The sequence below is a fragment of the Carex rostrata genome, chromosome 6 (assembly GCF_964058835.1).
Source record: "Carex rostrata chromosome 6, lpCarRost1.2, whole genome shotgun sequence".
Lineage (NCBI taxonomy): Eukaryota > Viridiplantae > Streptophyta > Magnoliopsida > Poales > Cyperaceae > Carex > Carex rostrata.
The window spans coordinates 3362861-3378197 of NC_135923.1; the positions used below are offsets into that span (position 1 = coordinate 3362861).

Here is a 15337-nt window from a genome sequence, read left to right on the forward strand (position 1 = left end):
CATTTTTTTTTTTTTTAAGAAAAAATTGCATTTCAATATGGTTAAAATGTGGCAAGGATTGCAGATGGAAGGGATGAGCAATAATGCTCTTTTTCAAAAGAATATGTAAATAGATCCCACATCTTTCTAAGAAAAAATTCCATTCTTTTTAAATATAACTCAAACATGTGCCATCAATACAGAAATACACACAATTTTCTCCTGTGATTTTTCTTTTGATTATTGCTGGATGGAAATTATGTGACTACTTCTAATCTGCATATCTGTTTATCTGTGCTCCTACATTAACAACACCAGCACTATCAAACTAATATCGACACACAACTGCTTCAGAACGGTTGCGGCGTAGCCGCAACATGAAGCATCTAGTTTAAGTGACAAACAAAAACGAGTCAAGAGATTTGGCTAATTCCAATAAATTCTAGTGACATCGAAATGAATTATTACATTTTTAGAACAATATTAGAAACAAAATTCTAAATATCTTTTGAGTATGTACAAAAAACACTGAAGAATGGCAGTTAATAGGGACCAATTATGATTTCATAAAAGATAACTTCATGCTCTTCGCAACTGTATTGAAATATTATGAATAAATTGTAACTCCATGCACTTTGCATTTCGTATTTAAACAAATTATGTTGTCACTAGAATTATGTTGGGGGTTGTATAAAACACATGGTGGGCCCACACATTATTTCACATCATAGGGTACTCTACTGGATCTGAATCCATGATTTTCTGTTGGGGGGTGTATATAACACATGCTGGACCCAAGTCAAGTCCACTGGATCCGAATCCATGAATTCTGTTGGGGCCTTGGCGGTGTATAGAACATATGGTGAACCCAAGTCAAGTCTTCCGGATCTGAATTCATGAATTATGTTCGGGGATGTATAATATAACACATGGTGGGCCCATGTGATAAAACAACACATTAATATGGTAGGTGAAATACGTACAAGGGATTAAATAAGGAGCAGTGTGGATGGACCCACGTGAAAGTAGGGCTGCTAAATGAGTCGAGCCAGTTCGCAAATTAATGAGTTGAGCGGCTTAATATTTCATAACAAATCAGATTGGGAATTGAAAAAAGCTCAAACTCGACTCAGCTCAATTTTGAAAGAAAAAAAAATCGACTAGATTTATATAAATAGTTGGCTCGACTAGGTTCGGGAAAAAGAAATCGACTAGACTCATATAAATAGTTGGCTCGACTATGTTCAGCTTGTGAGCTCGCGAGCCGGCTCATCTTTTTAAACTATTAACTAAATTTTGAAGAAGTAAATATGCCTTGCTACCAGAGGAGCCCCGAATTCTCTCAACAACTCAATTTTTGAGTTTCTTCGGAATCGAATCGAACAAATATAACGAATTTCATTGAAATTTATGAGCAGTTTTAAAATTAGTACTGATTTATAGAAGCATTTATATTTCAGAAATTACTTAATAATTAATTACAACTGTTTAGGAAATAATAGAAATAATTTGTAAACTGTTTCATATATGAAATTTCTTTTAATTTCTTCTAATTTTGTTATTTTGTTAAGAAATTGCGATTGAGATTTTAGTGAATAAGAATTAAAAATTGTTAGATAGGGTGGTAGCACAACTGGTTAGAAAAAAATGACCTAAAACTATGGCTACTCAAAGATAGAGAATTCAAGCTCTATTCACGACTTCGCAACCCCTTCGATAATTTAAAAAATAATAATAATTTGTGACACGCTAGTAGTTAGGAATCGATTTCTTAATAAGAAATATTTCTAATTTAAGAAATCGTGCACCTTCATAAAGTTAAATTAAAAATTGTTACACCCGTAATAAGAAATCATTTTAATTTAAGAAATTGTGTACCTTCGTAAAATTAAATTAAAAATTGTTACACAGGATTCGAAATTTATTTTTATGAAATGCTCTAAGAAACAGTTTAAACTTATTTTTTTTAGTTATTTTAGAGTATCTAAATTTGAGAGAGGGATATTTTCTCTCTTTTTTTATATTTTTTTCCAAGTAGATTAGTGTCGTTGTTTCGTTGTATTATGATCTGAAATTCGGTATTATTCAATAAATTTGATCGTTTAGTTTGTTTGTTTTTTTTCGTGAGTATAATTTTTCTTAATTTGAAAGGTGAAACGTGTTATAAAATGAGGGAATAATAGTTATATTAGGAAATTTTCTTTTTGAGAAGTAACTTATGACAAAACAAGACATTATGATATGATGTAACAATATTTCGTTAGCGGGAAAGTTTAAAATTCGTGGTTAAATATTTGTAATAAATTTCAATTTGCATACGATTTAATTATATTAAATATATACCAGACACCAACAGGACCATTTGAGAAAAATAGGCAACATTTATATATGCCTTGCTACTTGGCTTAAAGTAAAGGATTTGGCTACGGTGCTATGGGTTGCATAGAGGGCTACGGTGCTACGGTGCTATGGCTTAATATTTGAGTTTTTAAAATCCTAACTGTCGATCCGAACCGTTCATCTTGTTATTCTCCATATTAATATGTGTTTGGAGACCAAATTTTACATTTTTTGAAAAAAATTTACTATTTTTTTAGATAGGTAGAACATCACTTGATCTAAAAAATTCTGCACCATTCAGATATTTGATTTTCTACATATCTAAAAAAAATAGTAAATAATTTAAAAAAAATGTAAAATTTGGTCTCCAAACACATATTAATATAGAGAACAAGATGAACGGTTCAAATCGACCGTTAGGATTTTGAAAACTTGAATATTGAGCCGTAGCACCGTACGTAGCCCTCTATGCCTCTATGCAACCCATAGCACTGTAGCCAAATCCATCCTAACTATCGATCTGAACCGTTCATCTTGTTCTCCATATTAATATGTGTTTGCATACCAAATTTTACATTTTTTGAAAAAAATTTACTATTTTTTTAGATATGTAGAAAATCACTTAATCTAAAAAATTCTACACCATTCAGGTAACTTGGAATCGACTCATAAATCAACCGAGTCAGTAAACTCGAGTTAATTTTGAATCGAGTTAGTTTTAACTCGAGTTATAGTGTGTTGAATCCGAACTGATTCTGAACTGAGTTTCGAGTCATAAGCATTTTGTGCACCCATAATTGGGAGGCTCCACCATAGCATAGGGTAGGGGAGTATTACACCAGGATGATTGAGTATTTGATATAAAGATTTGATTGAATGCTTCCCTGTATTTTTTCATCTTCAGGCTAGTTTATCAGGCAAATGTGTAAAAGAAATGTGGCTAATTATGTGAAACATGATACCCCATTCTTGTTCCTTGACTCTTATTATAACACCTTTAAATCTAACACATTGCTCTTGAGAATATATGATGTCAGCTAAGGTAATATTTTTGTTAATACAAACTCTATATAATGCAGGAAATCTAGTGACCAATGTACAGTTATCCAACCATAAATCTTGCCAAGCTAAATTACTTTTATTCAAAAAAAAAAAAAAAAATTCTGTTGGGGCCTTGGGGTGTATATATATAACACATGGTGGACCCATGAGACCAATAGCACATTAATATGGTAGGTGAAATTAATACATACAAGGGATTAAATAAGGAGCAGTGGGGACGGACCCACGTGATCAATAGCACATTAATATGATAGGTGAAAGAAGTACGAAGGACTAGATAATTAAGGAGCAATGAAGACGCAACCTCCTCAACCAAACATTAATATGAACTCCATTTTATTTTCTCAAAATCAATACACAAATTAAGGCGACTATATAAACAAGAGAGAAAGAATTCTATTGATAATTTAATTTAACAACTAAATGTATAATCTTGAAAGTATATTATAGATCAGTTACCCGTAGCTAAATGTAAAATTTTGAAAGCATATTATAAGTTAGTTATCGCTGCCTGCAATCTTTTTCAGCACAAAATTGGACTTCTACGTCCATTATGGTACCATCATGTGACAATAAGCAAAAGACAATTTAAAGGATCCAAATTTGAGATTTTATATATTCGAAACAGATTTATTAATTTTTGATAATTTTCATTTTCTGATTATTTTTTAAAGTTGATTTCCTCTATTATTTCACGGAGCTAAATTATGCTGGAAAATTTACTTTAAAAGTCAAATTATGCATACAGAATTTGCACTAGAAAAAAGAGAAAAAAAAAAAAAAAAACTAAACACATCCATTCATTGTGAGGATATCTGCACAAAATTTATGTTGTCAATGTTGTAAGTTGTAACATTCTAGTTTTGAAACACGTGGTGAATTATTTAATTTGAAAGAAAGTATCTTTTTTTTAATAGCAATTTTAATTTCCATGTCATGAAATTGTAGCATCCTAGTTTTCAAATACTTGAAAATTTTATTTCACTCGAAGTAAAGCTCATAATTGAAGAAATATTTGAAACGTAGCCAAAATATTATTATATTGAGATTTATCTTGAATTGGGGGTAAAGTCGCTTTGGATAAGATCTAAGAGGGATAAGCTCTTGGAAGTAGCATGTGCAAGACTGACAGTACAGTGATCAATGTTTGGTTCATACTTGTGGTTTGACAATACCCTAGTCGGGTAGCCCGTGCCCTGCCCGTCCGTACCCTATGTCCGGGGTATCCGTGCCCGAGCCCGGGTATAGGTCGGGTAAATGGGTACACGGGTACGGGCAAAAAACGGGTTGGTCACCGTTTTTTGGGCAAAAATCCGATTATACCCGGATCGAATTTTACCCGTACCGGACCATACCCGTGCCCGTGTACCCGTGTACCTGTGCCCGTACCCGTATACCCGTGTACCCTTTTTTTTAAAAAAAAAATAAATTCAAAATTAAAAAAAATTTCCCCCCACCCCTACAGTATATGTATTATAGTCTATACACTAATTATAGATATATGTATAATACCCCAACTGCCAATGATATCATAATGTGCCACTGGGTTGGGGACAATAACAAATTAAATTACTGTATATAATTAATTAATGTATAATTAGTAAATAAGCTGAGTGCGTTTAACCATGCATGTTTGCTTGGGAGAAAAAAAAGATAGATGGTGATCAGTGTATTTATTAAACCCGCCTAGGGCAGCCCGTGCCGGGTCATTAGATATATGTATAGGTATGATATATGTGATATATGTGATGCAAGTTCAAAATAATAAAATTTAATAATCAAGTCCAAAATTACAAATTAATATTATAGGTATGATATATGTGATGCATATATATTATATCATGTTTATAAAAATAATAAAATTTGATGTGTGTTTTACTGTTTATAAAATGATTTGAATCTTTCAATGATATAAAATTGATGGTTGTTGTTATGTCACCTAAGGATACTTAAATTGTATAAAATTTGATCATGGAATTATTTATATGTCATAACATATTTCACTTATTAACATATAACATTTTTTTTCACTTATAAACATATAACATTAGCATTCATCTTATATGTATATGTATATACATATATTATACATGTATTATATTATATATACATATATTATATTACATATACATATATATACATACATGTATTATATTATATATACATATATATACATACATGTATTATATTATATATACATATACATAAATTATATTATATATACATATATTATACATATATTATCTCCCTACCTTATTAAGGAGCTTAATGTCTAGATCCTGCAAGGGTTGTGATTAAAAGTTAAATTTTCGGAATTAATATCAGCCATTCAATTTTCAGATCACATACAGCAGAATTTTCTAAATTTTACTCTTCAACACATAAGACCCCACTGTTCGCGCCACATAGGATCCCTAAAAACCTAAAACACTTCCTGGCGCTCCCTCTTCACCCCGTTCTCTTCCTTCCGCTCCGTCTCTTCACCCCTCTTGCCTCCTCTCACTTCCACGCTCCTTCTCCCTCTGATTTCCGACCAGAAACAAGCAGGGGCTTTTGGTAAATTTGGTAACAGTAGACAGATTCCCTGGCCTGAACACCTATGGTGTGATACCGGAGCGCCTCGACTTTGCATCGAAGGGTCTCAACTCACCGCACATCCGAGTTGAGAAGAAAAAGAAATGAAAAAAATAGGGAGAATTAATTATTCTCTGGGTAAATCCGCTTTTCAAGCATCATATCAATATTCTATTTGTAGTTTGTACATGTATCATGTGTGGTAGGCAACAGTTGGGAAAATTGAAAATTCACAGTTTGGAGGCAGCAAACTCTTTGACCGAATTTAAATTCAATTGATTAAGATCTACCAAAGATGATTAAGTAATAAACAAACAGTGGCTGGAGATGGAGATGGAGTTGGATGTTTTTTTTTAAACGGGAACAAACACAGTTACAAAACAGACTGTCAGAATAGAGAACTGCTGATTCCTGAAATTTGTCAGTTACAAAACCACCTGTTCATCATAGTCCCTGAGACATAAAAATTCTGAAATTAATTAGACATAAAGTTCAAGTATTTATGGTCATTTCCATATAAAGAACTCCAAATTTGGCCCAGCCAATTGCTCTCAGAAAAAATCACAATTCAGACTGTCAGAATAGAGAACTGCTGGTTCCTGAAATTTGTCAGTTACAAAACCACCTGTTCATCATAGTCCCTGAGCCATAAAAATTCTGAAATTAATTAGACATAAAGTTCAAGTATTGATGGTCATTTCCATATAAAGAACTCCAAATTTGGCCCAGCCAATTGCTCTCAGAAAAAATCACAATTCAGACTGTCAGAATAGAGAACTGCTGTTTACCAGCAAACACTCCTTCAAAAAACCTTTAATCATAGCATGTTATTCCTTTAGTGAGTATGAGGAACTTCATCTGAGCCGAAGCATCAGGTTTCTTTTTCTTTGAAAAGAAGGGATTTATCTTCAAACAACCTAAAAATGTTAATGCTTACTCCATAATTTAAGAAGACTCCAATTTTTCTAACCGTCTTTTTAAATCTGTTTAGATAATTTTGATGATGGCGAATGCAGCTACAATGCATCATCATATGATAATGCTAATACATCCGACCCATTTGATTTTTAACTCTCGATTTTTAAATTTTAGAGAGAGAAAATGTTAGCGAGGGTTCCATGTCAAATGAGATCATACGTACAGGCCAATATAAAAATTGGTGATATGTATCGCATGGAACACTTCCGTGTCGAACCCCTTCCATTGGATGGTCTCAAATTCGAGAACTATAAACTCACGAATGATGATTTCATGATTGCTATTGATGAAAGGCGAACCACTCTTGTTACTCTTCAAGTCGATCCAAATTTTGCAATTTACCCAACGCCACAACCCATAGATCAAATTAAGGCGATACCACGCGGCAAATATCTCACAGGTAATTAACTTGTGACTACCTATTTAATTAAATATCTTAATCTTAATCTTAATCTTAACTATCATTACTAAACTATATAATTGGCAACATATATTGACTTTGTTTTAGATGTTCTCGGTCAAGTGAGTTATGCTCACCAAGTGAATTTCGTCGAATGGAGAGGTCGAGAACTTGTGCCTTCCGTTAAGATATATCTATTTCATCCGACGTGAGTAATAATAATAAACAACACTTACTAATTATAATTTGAATATTTCAAATCAAACATTAAAGGTTCACATAATTGCTTACAATGTTTTCAATGTTTAGAGGAACTGTCATTCCATTGTTGATGGTAGGCAAACCCTTCGAGAACAACCCGGGAGTCCTCCAAGCTATTGAACAAAAGTCTATTATTTTCGTCACTCGGGTGAAAGTACTTGTTGATACACCATGTATGTAACAAATTTATATCTTTTATGTTTATTTGAAATTTTAAAAACTAAATTTAAACTAAATAAATAAAAATATTTTACAGATAATCATTTGCTTGCCACGGATATTTCCACTGTCCATTTTAATCCGCAGATGCCAGAATACGAAGAGTTGAGACTTAGGTACTTCTAAAATTAAAATATCAAAATACTCTGTCTTAAATTAATCAATATTAATCAAATTGAAGTTCCTTGATTAAAACAGTTTGTTTACTATGTACAGGCTCAACATGCCGTGAGGTGCTACCAAATTTGGTGTCAGGCTGTCAGCGTATTGAAATTACTTACTTCAGTACTTTTAGGTTGTTTGTTTTGTTTTAGCTTTGTATGTTTATGGTTTTTATTAGAGAATGTTATATTTTTTTATTTCTATATTCAATTCAGAAATAATATCTTTGATTTACATTCAACGATATTTATTTTCTCTATTTTTTATGAAATTTTTTTTTTAGTAAATTAGGTTTTCTACTACATAATTTGCTCCCGTTGCTGTGCACGGGCACGATTACTAGTACATATATACATAGCGATGCGGCGGCAAATGCGGCGCATGCGGCCGCATTTTAAAACACTGAATATATGTATATGTATATCAAATTTTAAAACACTGAATATATTGTAAAAAACCTAAGTTATATATAATTATATGCAAATATATTATATATACATATATTATATTATACATATATGAACAAGAACTTGATGTTGTCCCCTCGAAATTTTCATTTTTAGTAAACAGGCAGTATAACAGAAGAACATGAATAATTGAATATATCCTTATAATGTCATTAAAATTAAAGTAATATGCTGTGAATAAAACACTTATTCCAAATTTCTTGTTTTTATATATACATATATTATATTATACATATATTAATTAAATTTATGCAATTTAAAGTAATTGATTTAAGTAATTGATTTAAGCAACATTGTTTTAAAATAATTAGTAATTGATTTAACCTATTAAAAATAAAATGAACGTTTAGAAAATATATTATCAATTTAAAATGTAAACTAAAAATTTCGAGATATAAATAAATTATGAAACTATATAATTAGAATGAGAATTTGAAAATAAAATAAAATGACTCGTGTAAATAAATAAATAAATAAATAAATACATTTGTACTTAGCCGAATAAACATACAAATTTTCGCAAGAATAATTTTTATATATAAGTTACAAATTTTATTTATGTAGGAATTATAAAAATATGACTTGATAATTTTATGTATATATATATATATATAGAGAGAGAGAGAGTGGCTAATATGCTTCCATAAGCACTTGGACCGAAGTGCTTACGCCCCATTTTTGATTTTTCAAAATCTAAACAGTCGATCCGAACCGTTCATCTTGTTCTCCATATTAATATCTGCTTGAAGACCAAATTTTACATTTTTTTGAATTTTTTTGCTATTTATTAAGCCACTTTGAAAATCGCTGATCCAACGGTGAACCCCTGATTTTACTGTTTGGCAAGCCACCGTTGGATCAGCGATTTTCAAAGTGGCTTAATAAATAGCAAAAAAATTCCAAAAAATGTAAAATTTGGTCTCCAAGCAGATATTAATATAGAGAACAAGATGAACGGTTCGGATCGACTGTTTGGATTTTGAAAAATCAAAAATGGGGCGTAAGCACTTCGGTCCAAGTGCTTATGGAAGCATATTAGCCACTCTCTCTCTCTCTCTATATATATATATACTATTTGATATTGAACTATTCAGATTTTAAAAGTCGAATTATAAACACGTAATAATATTTATACGACACTGTTAAAAAAAAAAACCAGAAAAAAAACAGAAAAAAAAAACAGAAAAAAAAACAGAAAAAAAAAACAGGAAAAAAAAAGGGGACCGGACCGGACCGCCCTACCCGGACCGTCCTGCCCCTCAAGGGTACAACGGGCACAGGTATAGGACGGGAAGGGCACGGTTTTTGAAAAAAATACCCGAGATACCCGTCTACCCGTGATACCCGTGCCCGACCTCTACCCGTGCCCGTGCCCGGGTATGCCCGGCCCGCCCTGCCCCCTGCCCGAGATTAATACACTAGTTCATACCAATCGAAGACTGATAATCAAAGGAGGAAAGAGGGAGGGGGCGACACAGTTAAAAGGTAGGGGCAAACACGTCATTTCTTCCAGAGCTGCAAAATAAGCATCAGAAGTTTATCAAATTTATTATTGCAATTAGACTAAGCATCTCAGTTTGCTTTCTGGCCTGCACGCCTATATAATCAGACCATCTTTACACTCGCGAATTAATACAATCCTCTTTATAACACACTACTGGTAAACACTTCAAAAGAGGGAGCGAGAGAGAAAAATGGCAGAGACAGTTGTTGAATTTGTGGTAAAAAAACTTGCCAATTTCATCGCCAATTTCGTGGCGAACGAACTGAAGCATTTGGGTGGGGTTGGGGATAAAGTTCAAATGATGCAGACAGAGCTGATCCGAATCCAGAGCTGTCTGAAAGATGCAGACATGAAACACAAAGGAGATGCGAGGGTGCAAAATTGGCTGAATGAGCTCCGTGATGTGGCCTACCGCATCGAGGATGCAACTGACACGTTCCTTGTCGAAGTTGAAGATCGTCGCCTAAAGCGCCTCAATAAGATGTTCCTCAATAAGATGTTCCATAAAACCATTAAGGTAAAAACCCTCCACAAGCTTGGCACTGATCTTGATAACATTCAAAACGAACTCGATCGAATCTCTAGGAGCAGGAACGACTACGGAATCGTAGCTGTGCAAGACATTGTGGGAGAGGAAACCATATCGCCTTTTCGAAGAGAGACATATCAAGAAGTAGACGACACTGAAGTTGTAGGCATGGAAGCCGACAAGAAGAATATTTTGCAGCTGATGCTCGCTGAGGAAACACCTAGGCGCGCCGTCATAACTATAGTAGGTGCCGGTGGTTTAGGAAAGACTACTCTTGCACATATGGTATACCGAAGGTAAGAGCAGATTTTCTTTTTTCAACTATGTTTTAAGCTTTTAATGAGATAAATTATTGCAATAATAACGACTTCAATAAGTGAGAGTTAGAATTGTGATATCTTTGCACCGATCAATTGGCATTATTTTTGTTATAAATGACGATTTTAAGATTTAATAGTTGATTCTGACTGCTCAATTCAAATAATAATGATGATACTACTACTATTATTACTATTATCAACATTATCATTTTGACCGCTGCTAGATGTCTACAATGCTACTGTCTCATGATTTATTTGTTAATAATGATTATCTATTTGTTTATAGTAATTAAAGAACTGATAACAACAATGATCGATTTGATGTTAAACGATCGATATAGATATGTATAAAAATTAATAGTTGTGCGAATGACATATATATAGTGGTTTGGAAAAACAAATTAGATATAGTCATTTCTAAGAAATAATTAAGTAGGTGGATTTATGTAAATAATGATTGGATGGAACCGTCACCATCTCCTTTAATTTATTGCTCAATAGTTACTGAGATCTCAGTAATACATGATTGCAGCAATGACTATTTGTTCAAAAATAGTGCTAGAAATCAATCTAATAGTATTTCTTTTTGGTTTTTATATCCAGCGCCAAGGAAAAGTTCGAGTACCATATAATGCTATCAATCTCTCAGCAATACAATCTAATTGATTTGGTGACTAAGATGCTTCTGAAGCTGAATTATTCTATACCCGAGAACCAAGGTTTGGGAGATTTAATCAGCACGCTCAAAAGTTTTTTAAATGAGAGAAGGTATCTGATTATTCTAGATGATGTGTGGAAGGAAGATCTGTGGATTCAACTAAAAGATATATTGCCTGAAGTCAACAACGGAAGTCGGGTTCTCATGACAAGCAGAAATCTCGATGTTGCGAAATCAGCAGACTCTCAAATACCACCATACGAACTCAACTTCTTAGATAGTAAGAAAAGCCTTGATCTCCTTCTCAAAAAGGCTCTCCCCAATCAAAAACCTGATGAAGAATGTCCTAGCAGTCTCCTTGACCTTGCAAACCAACTATCAAAGAAATGTAAGGGCTTACCTCTAGCTTTGATAGTACTTGGTGGTCTCCTTTTAAAAAAAAGAGGAGACTATCTTGAGTGGGAGAGAGTGCTGAGTACATTTGATTGGTATTCAGATTGCAAGGGTTGCATGGACGTCCTGGTCATGAGTTACCAGGATATGCCTTATTATCTCAAGGCATGCTTTATGTATCTTGCTTTTTTCCCCGAAGACTATGAGATTTCTGCAACATATCTCATCAGAATGTGGATAGCTGAGGGGTTCATACCATGCAAAGAAATGCCAACAAAAGAGGAAATGGCTGAGAGGTACCTCAACGAACTTTTTGAAAGGTTGTATTTTTTTTTTAAATTTCTTCTGATGTTATTACAATTTGTGCAAGTATCATACCTCCTCCTAATTTTAAAATTTGTACTGTTATAATGAATTTCTTCTTTCAAATACCTTCTACCAAGTGTTACCCATCTTTTTTTTTTTAATATGTTGAAAAAAGGTCTTTCTAAATTAGGTATTCTTAGTTTACAAAGGAAACTGTAAATAAAATTTGATACTAAAAAATGGCTCTGATTAAGAATATAATCGAAATTTGATGTTTAGGAGATTGGAGGATACACAATTATAACTTTTCATGAGGAATTTGGATTATAAAAATATAGTTCGAATTTTTAATGTAATTCCAAATTTTCAACCAACATATATGTTGAATCAAATATTTCTCTTCAAATCTTGAGCATAATTTATAATTCCATTAACTTTTGTTTTTTTAATTTCAGTGCATCTTAATAATCTGCAACAACCAAAATTAATCATATCTTTTATTTTGGTATTAATGATACTATCTAGTTAGGATATATAAACCTTTATGAGTGAGTCTGTGGTACTATGCATATTACGATTTGTTACCGTGCTACGGCTCTATATTCGAGTTTTAAAATCCTAACGGTCGATCCGAACCGTTAATCTTGTTCTCCATATTAATATGTGTTTGGATACCAAATTTTATATTTTTTGAATTTTTTTTACTATTTTTTTAGATTTATTGAAAATCATTGTTTTTGGATGGTCCAGAATTTTCAGATCAAGTGATTTTCTAAATATCTAAAAAAATAGTCAATTTTTTTCAAAATATGTAAAATTTGGTCTCCAAACACATATTAATATGGAGAACAAGATGAACGGTTCAGATCGACCGTTAGGATTTGAAAACTCGAATATATAGCCGTAGCACGGTAACAACCCGTGATATGCATAGTACCATAGACTCACTCAACCTTTATTATGGTTGCAGTAAGTATTTTTCTAACTTGTTTATAAACCAAAATTAATTCAGGAGTATGATTCAAGTATCAAGGCGATCCACATATGGTTTGATCAAGAGGTTTAGAGTGCATGATCTTCTCCGCGACTTGGCAATGCATGAAGCCAGGCAACAAAACTTTCTTACAGTTTTCGCACAAGCATCAGATGTCAACCAGCCCAACAGAGAAATCCGACGTGCTTCGGTTCAATACCATGTTCAACCACAACAGAAAAATCCGCAATTCATGGAATTTTTAGGTCCAAATACCCGTTCTTTACTACTGTTTTGGTTAGGCTATTTTACAGAAACCCAGATGCCCAAGTTCTCTAATTTCAGGCTACTTAAAGTTTTAGACCTTGTAGGTGTCGAGGACAATGGTGGTGATCTAGCCAAGGAATTTGAGAAATTGATTCATTTAAAATACTTGCGGCTTAGAAGATGCAACATCAATTTTTCCTCATTTTCTTTTCATCGTATGAAGACTCTCGAAACCTTAGATTTTAGTGAAACTGTTATTAGAAACCTTAATTTGTCATGGACATCTAGTACATTGAGGCATGTGCAGTGTAATGCAGCTGATCTCGAACTACCAAACTCAACTGTTGACCTAAGAAATCTCCAAACCATGAAATGGGTATCGATTTGGAGATCATCATTAGATACAAAATTGATCCTTTTAAACAACCTGCGTAAGTTAGGTGTTTGCTGGTTTCAAGATTTGGTGGGAATGACTAATCTACTTGGAAAACTACCATCTTTGGTCTCCCTAGCGATCAAACTATCCATGATCACGGATATCCCGATGGAGATTGTATACCCAAAAGCTCTCCCAAACTATCATAATTTACGTTCTCTGCACTTGAATGGAAGGTGGTCCGAGACTGCCACCTTAGATGCTAGCTTGTTTCCACCACGTCTCATTAAATTGACACTTTGCCATTGTCGCTTTCGGCAAAATCCTATGCCGGAGCTTGGAAAGTTGAAGAACCTAAAGAAACTTTACTTAGAAGATGTGATGGAGATATTCTCGAAGGTTTCAGCAATCTGTTCAGAAGGATTCCCAGTCCTACAATACTTGATAGTGCATGATCAGTACTGGGAGGATTTGGTGGTGGAAAAGGGGGTCATGCCAATGCTTACGTACCTCGAAATATATCCGGATATAAAGTTGCAGTTACCTCGTGAGCTACAAAATGTGACTGTTCAGAGAACATATTATTAGTATTTAATAGTTAAATAGCCAAACCTTTCCGCAACTACATACTTTTCCTTCCCCCCTGCCCTGTTTATGTTATTTTTTTTAATAATATTTTATTGTTTGTAATATTCAGTACATTTCTTATGAATTCCTTATGGAGCAAAAAGGAGTGTAAATGTTTCGTTTGAAGCAAAAAGGAAAAAAAATTAAAACAAATTTAGTTCAACTAGCTAGTGAATATGTTACATTATGAATGTTTCTTATGCATGCTCTATATGAATGTGTTACATTATTCCACGATATGCTCAGAAATATAATTCGTCCTGAGTATATATTGATTAATTGCCAGTAGCTGTTTGATCCTTTTTACAAAAATTCAAGGAATGCTTTAAGAGTCGTGTCAATATAGGATGTATGGGCCGGATTCATCTTAAAACAGTGAAGTACCTTAGGTGATATTAATTCTTACAATAATGAACTAATAATAAGTCTTTGATTAGATAATTATCTTTTCAAGTGAGGCTACGGTAATGTATATTATATAACTGTCTATGCTATGAACTAGTATTTATATTTTTTAAAGTCCTATACTATTTAATATGACCTACATGTGAAAATCTACTTTGAAAATCAAATTTTACAGTTATATGAATTATTTTACTCTGTTTTATTTCAGTAAAAAAATCACTTAATTTTAAAATTATGGACCATCCAAATTAAAACAATAAACCTATCAAAAATAATTTAAAAAACATTCTAAAAAATATAAAATATGGTCAACATGTACATTTTAATATAAAGATCTAAGTTTAATAGTTGAAATTAACTATTTGAACTAGTGTTTTGAAAAAAACAGGCCGGTCTAGAACCAAACTGGACCACCCGTGGAACTGATTCATACCGACTCAGATCATGGTTAAAATCCAGACCGGCCCGGACTGAGGACTATCCTGGGCAGTTCTAAATTCTTGGACTGGACCCGTCAGACTATAACCGTGCTAATTA

At 33.1% G+C, this 15337-nt stretch overlaps 2 protein-coding genes across 2 annotated transcripts; both read left to right on the top strand.

Annotated features, from left to right (window-relative positions):
- Positions 1-7128: 7128 nt before the first annotated feature.
- On the top strand, positions 7129-8045 carry LOC144555272 (uncharacterized). The gene is made up of 5 exons (XM_078303550.1): positions 7129-7333; positions 7442-7541; positions 7643-7767; positions 7851-7929; positions 8030-8045. Exons 1-5 carry the CDS (start codon positions 7129-7131, stop codon positions 8043-8045), a joined length of 525 nt encoding a protein of 174 aa, XP_078159676.1.
- A 2157-nt stretch (positions 8046-10202) lies between these two features.
- Positions 10203-14356, top strand: LOC144555273 (disease resistance protein RPP13-like). The gene is made up of 3 exons (XM_078303551.1): positions 10203-10771; positions 11399-12166; positions 13165-14356. The coding sequence occupies exons 1-3, from the start codon at positions 10245-10247 to the stop codon at positions 14354-14356; spliced, it is 2487 nt and encodes an 828-aa protein (XP_078159677.1). The 5' UTR covers positions 10203-10244.
- Positions 14357-15337: the final 981 nt, after the last annotated feature.

Coding starts and splice junctions, on each gene's coding strand:
- LOC144555272 (XM_078303550.1), top strand. CDS start 7,129: ATGGAACACTTCCGTGTCGAACCCCTTCCATTGGATGGTCTCAAATTC. Junction 7,334..7,441: donor ACGCGGCAAATATCTCACAG/GTAATTAACTTG, acceptor ACTTTGTTTTAG/ATGTTCTCGGTCAAGTGAGT. Junction 7,768..7,850: donor AGTACTTGTTGATACACCAT/GTATGTAACAAA, acceptor AATATTTTACAG/ATAATCATTTGCTTGCCACG.
- LOC144555273 (XM_078303551.1), top strand. CDS start 10,245: ATGATGCAGACAGAGCTGATCCGAATCCAGAGCTGTCTGAAAGATGCA. Junction 10,772..11,398: donor GCACATATGGTATACCGAAG/GTAAGAGCAGAT, acceptor TTTTATATCCAG/CGCCAAGGAAAAGTTCGAGT. Junction 12,167..13,164: donor CTCAACGAACTTTTTGAAAG/GTTGTATTTTTT, acceptor AAATTAATTCAG/GAGTATGATTCAAGTATCAA.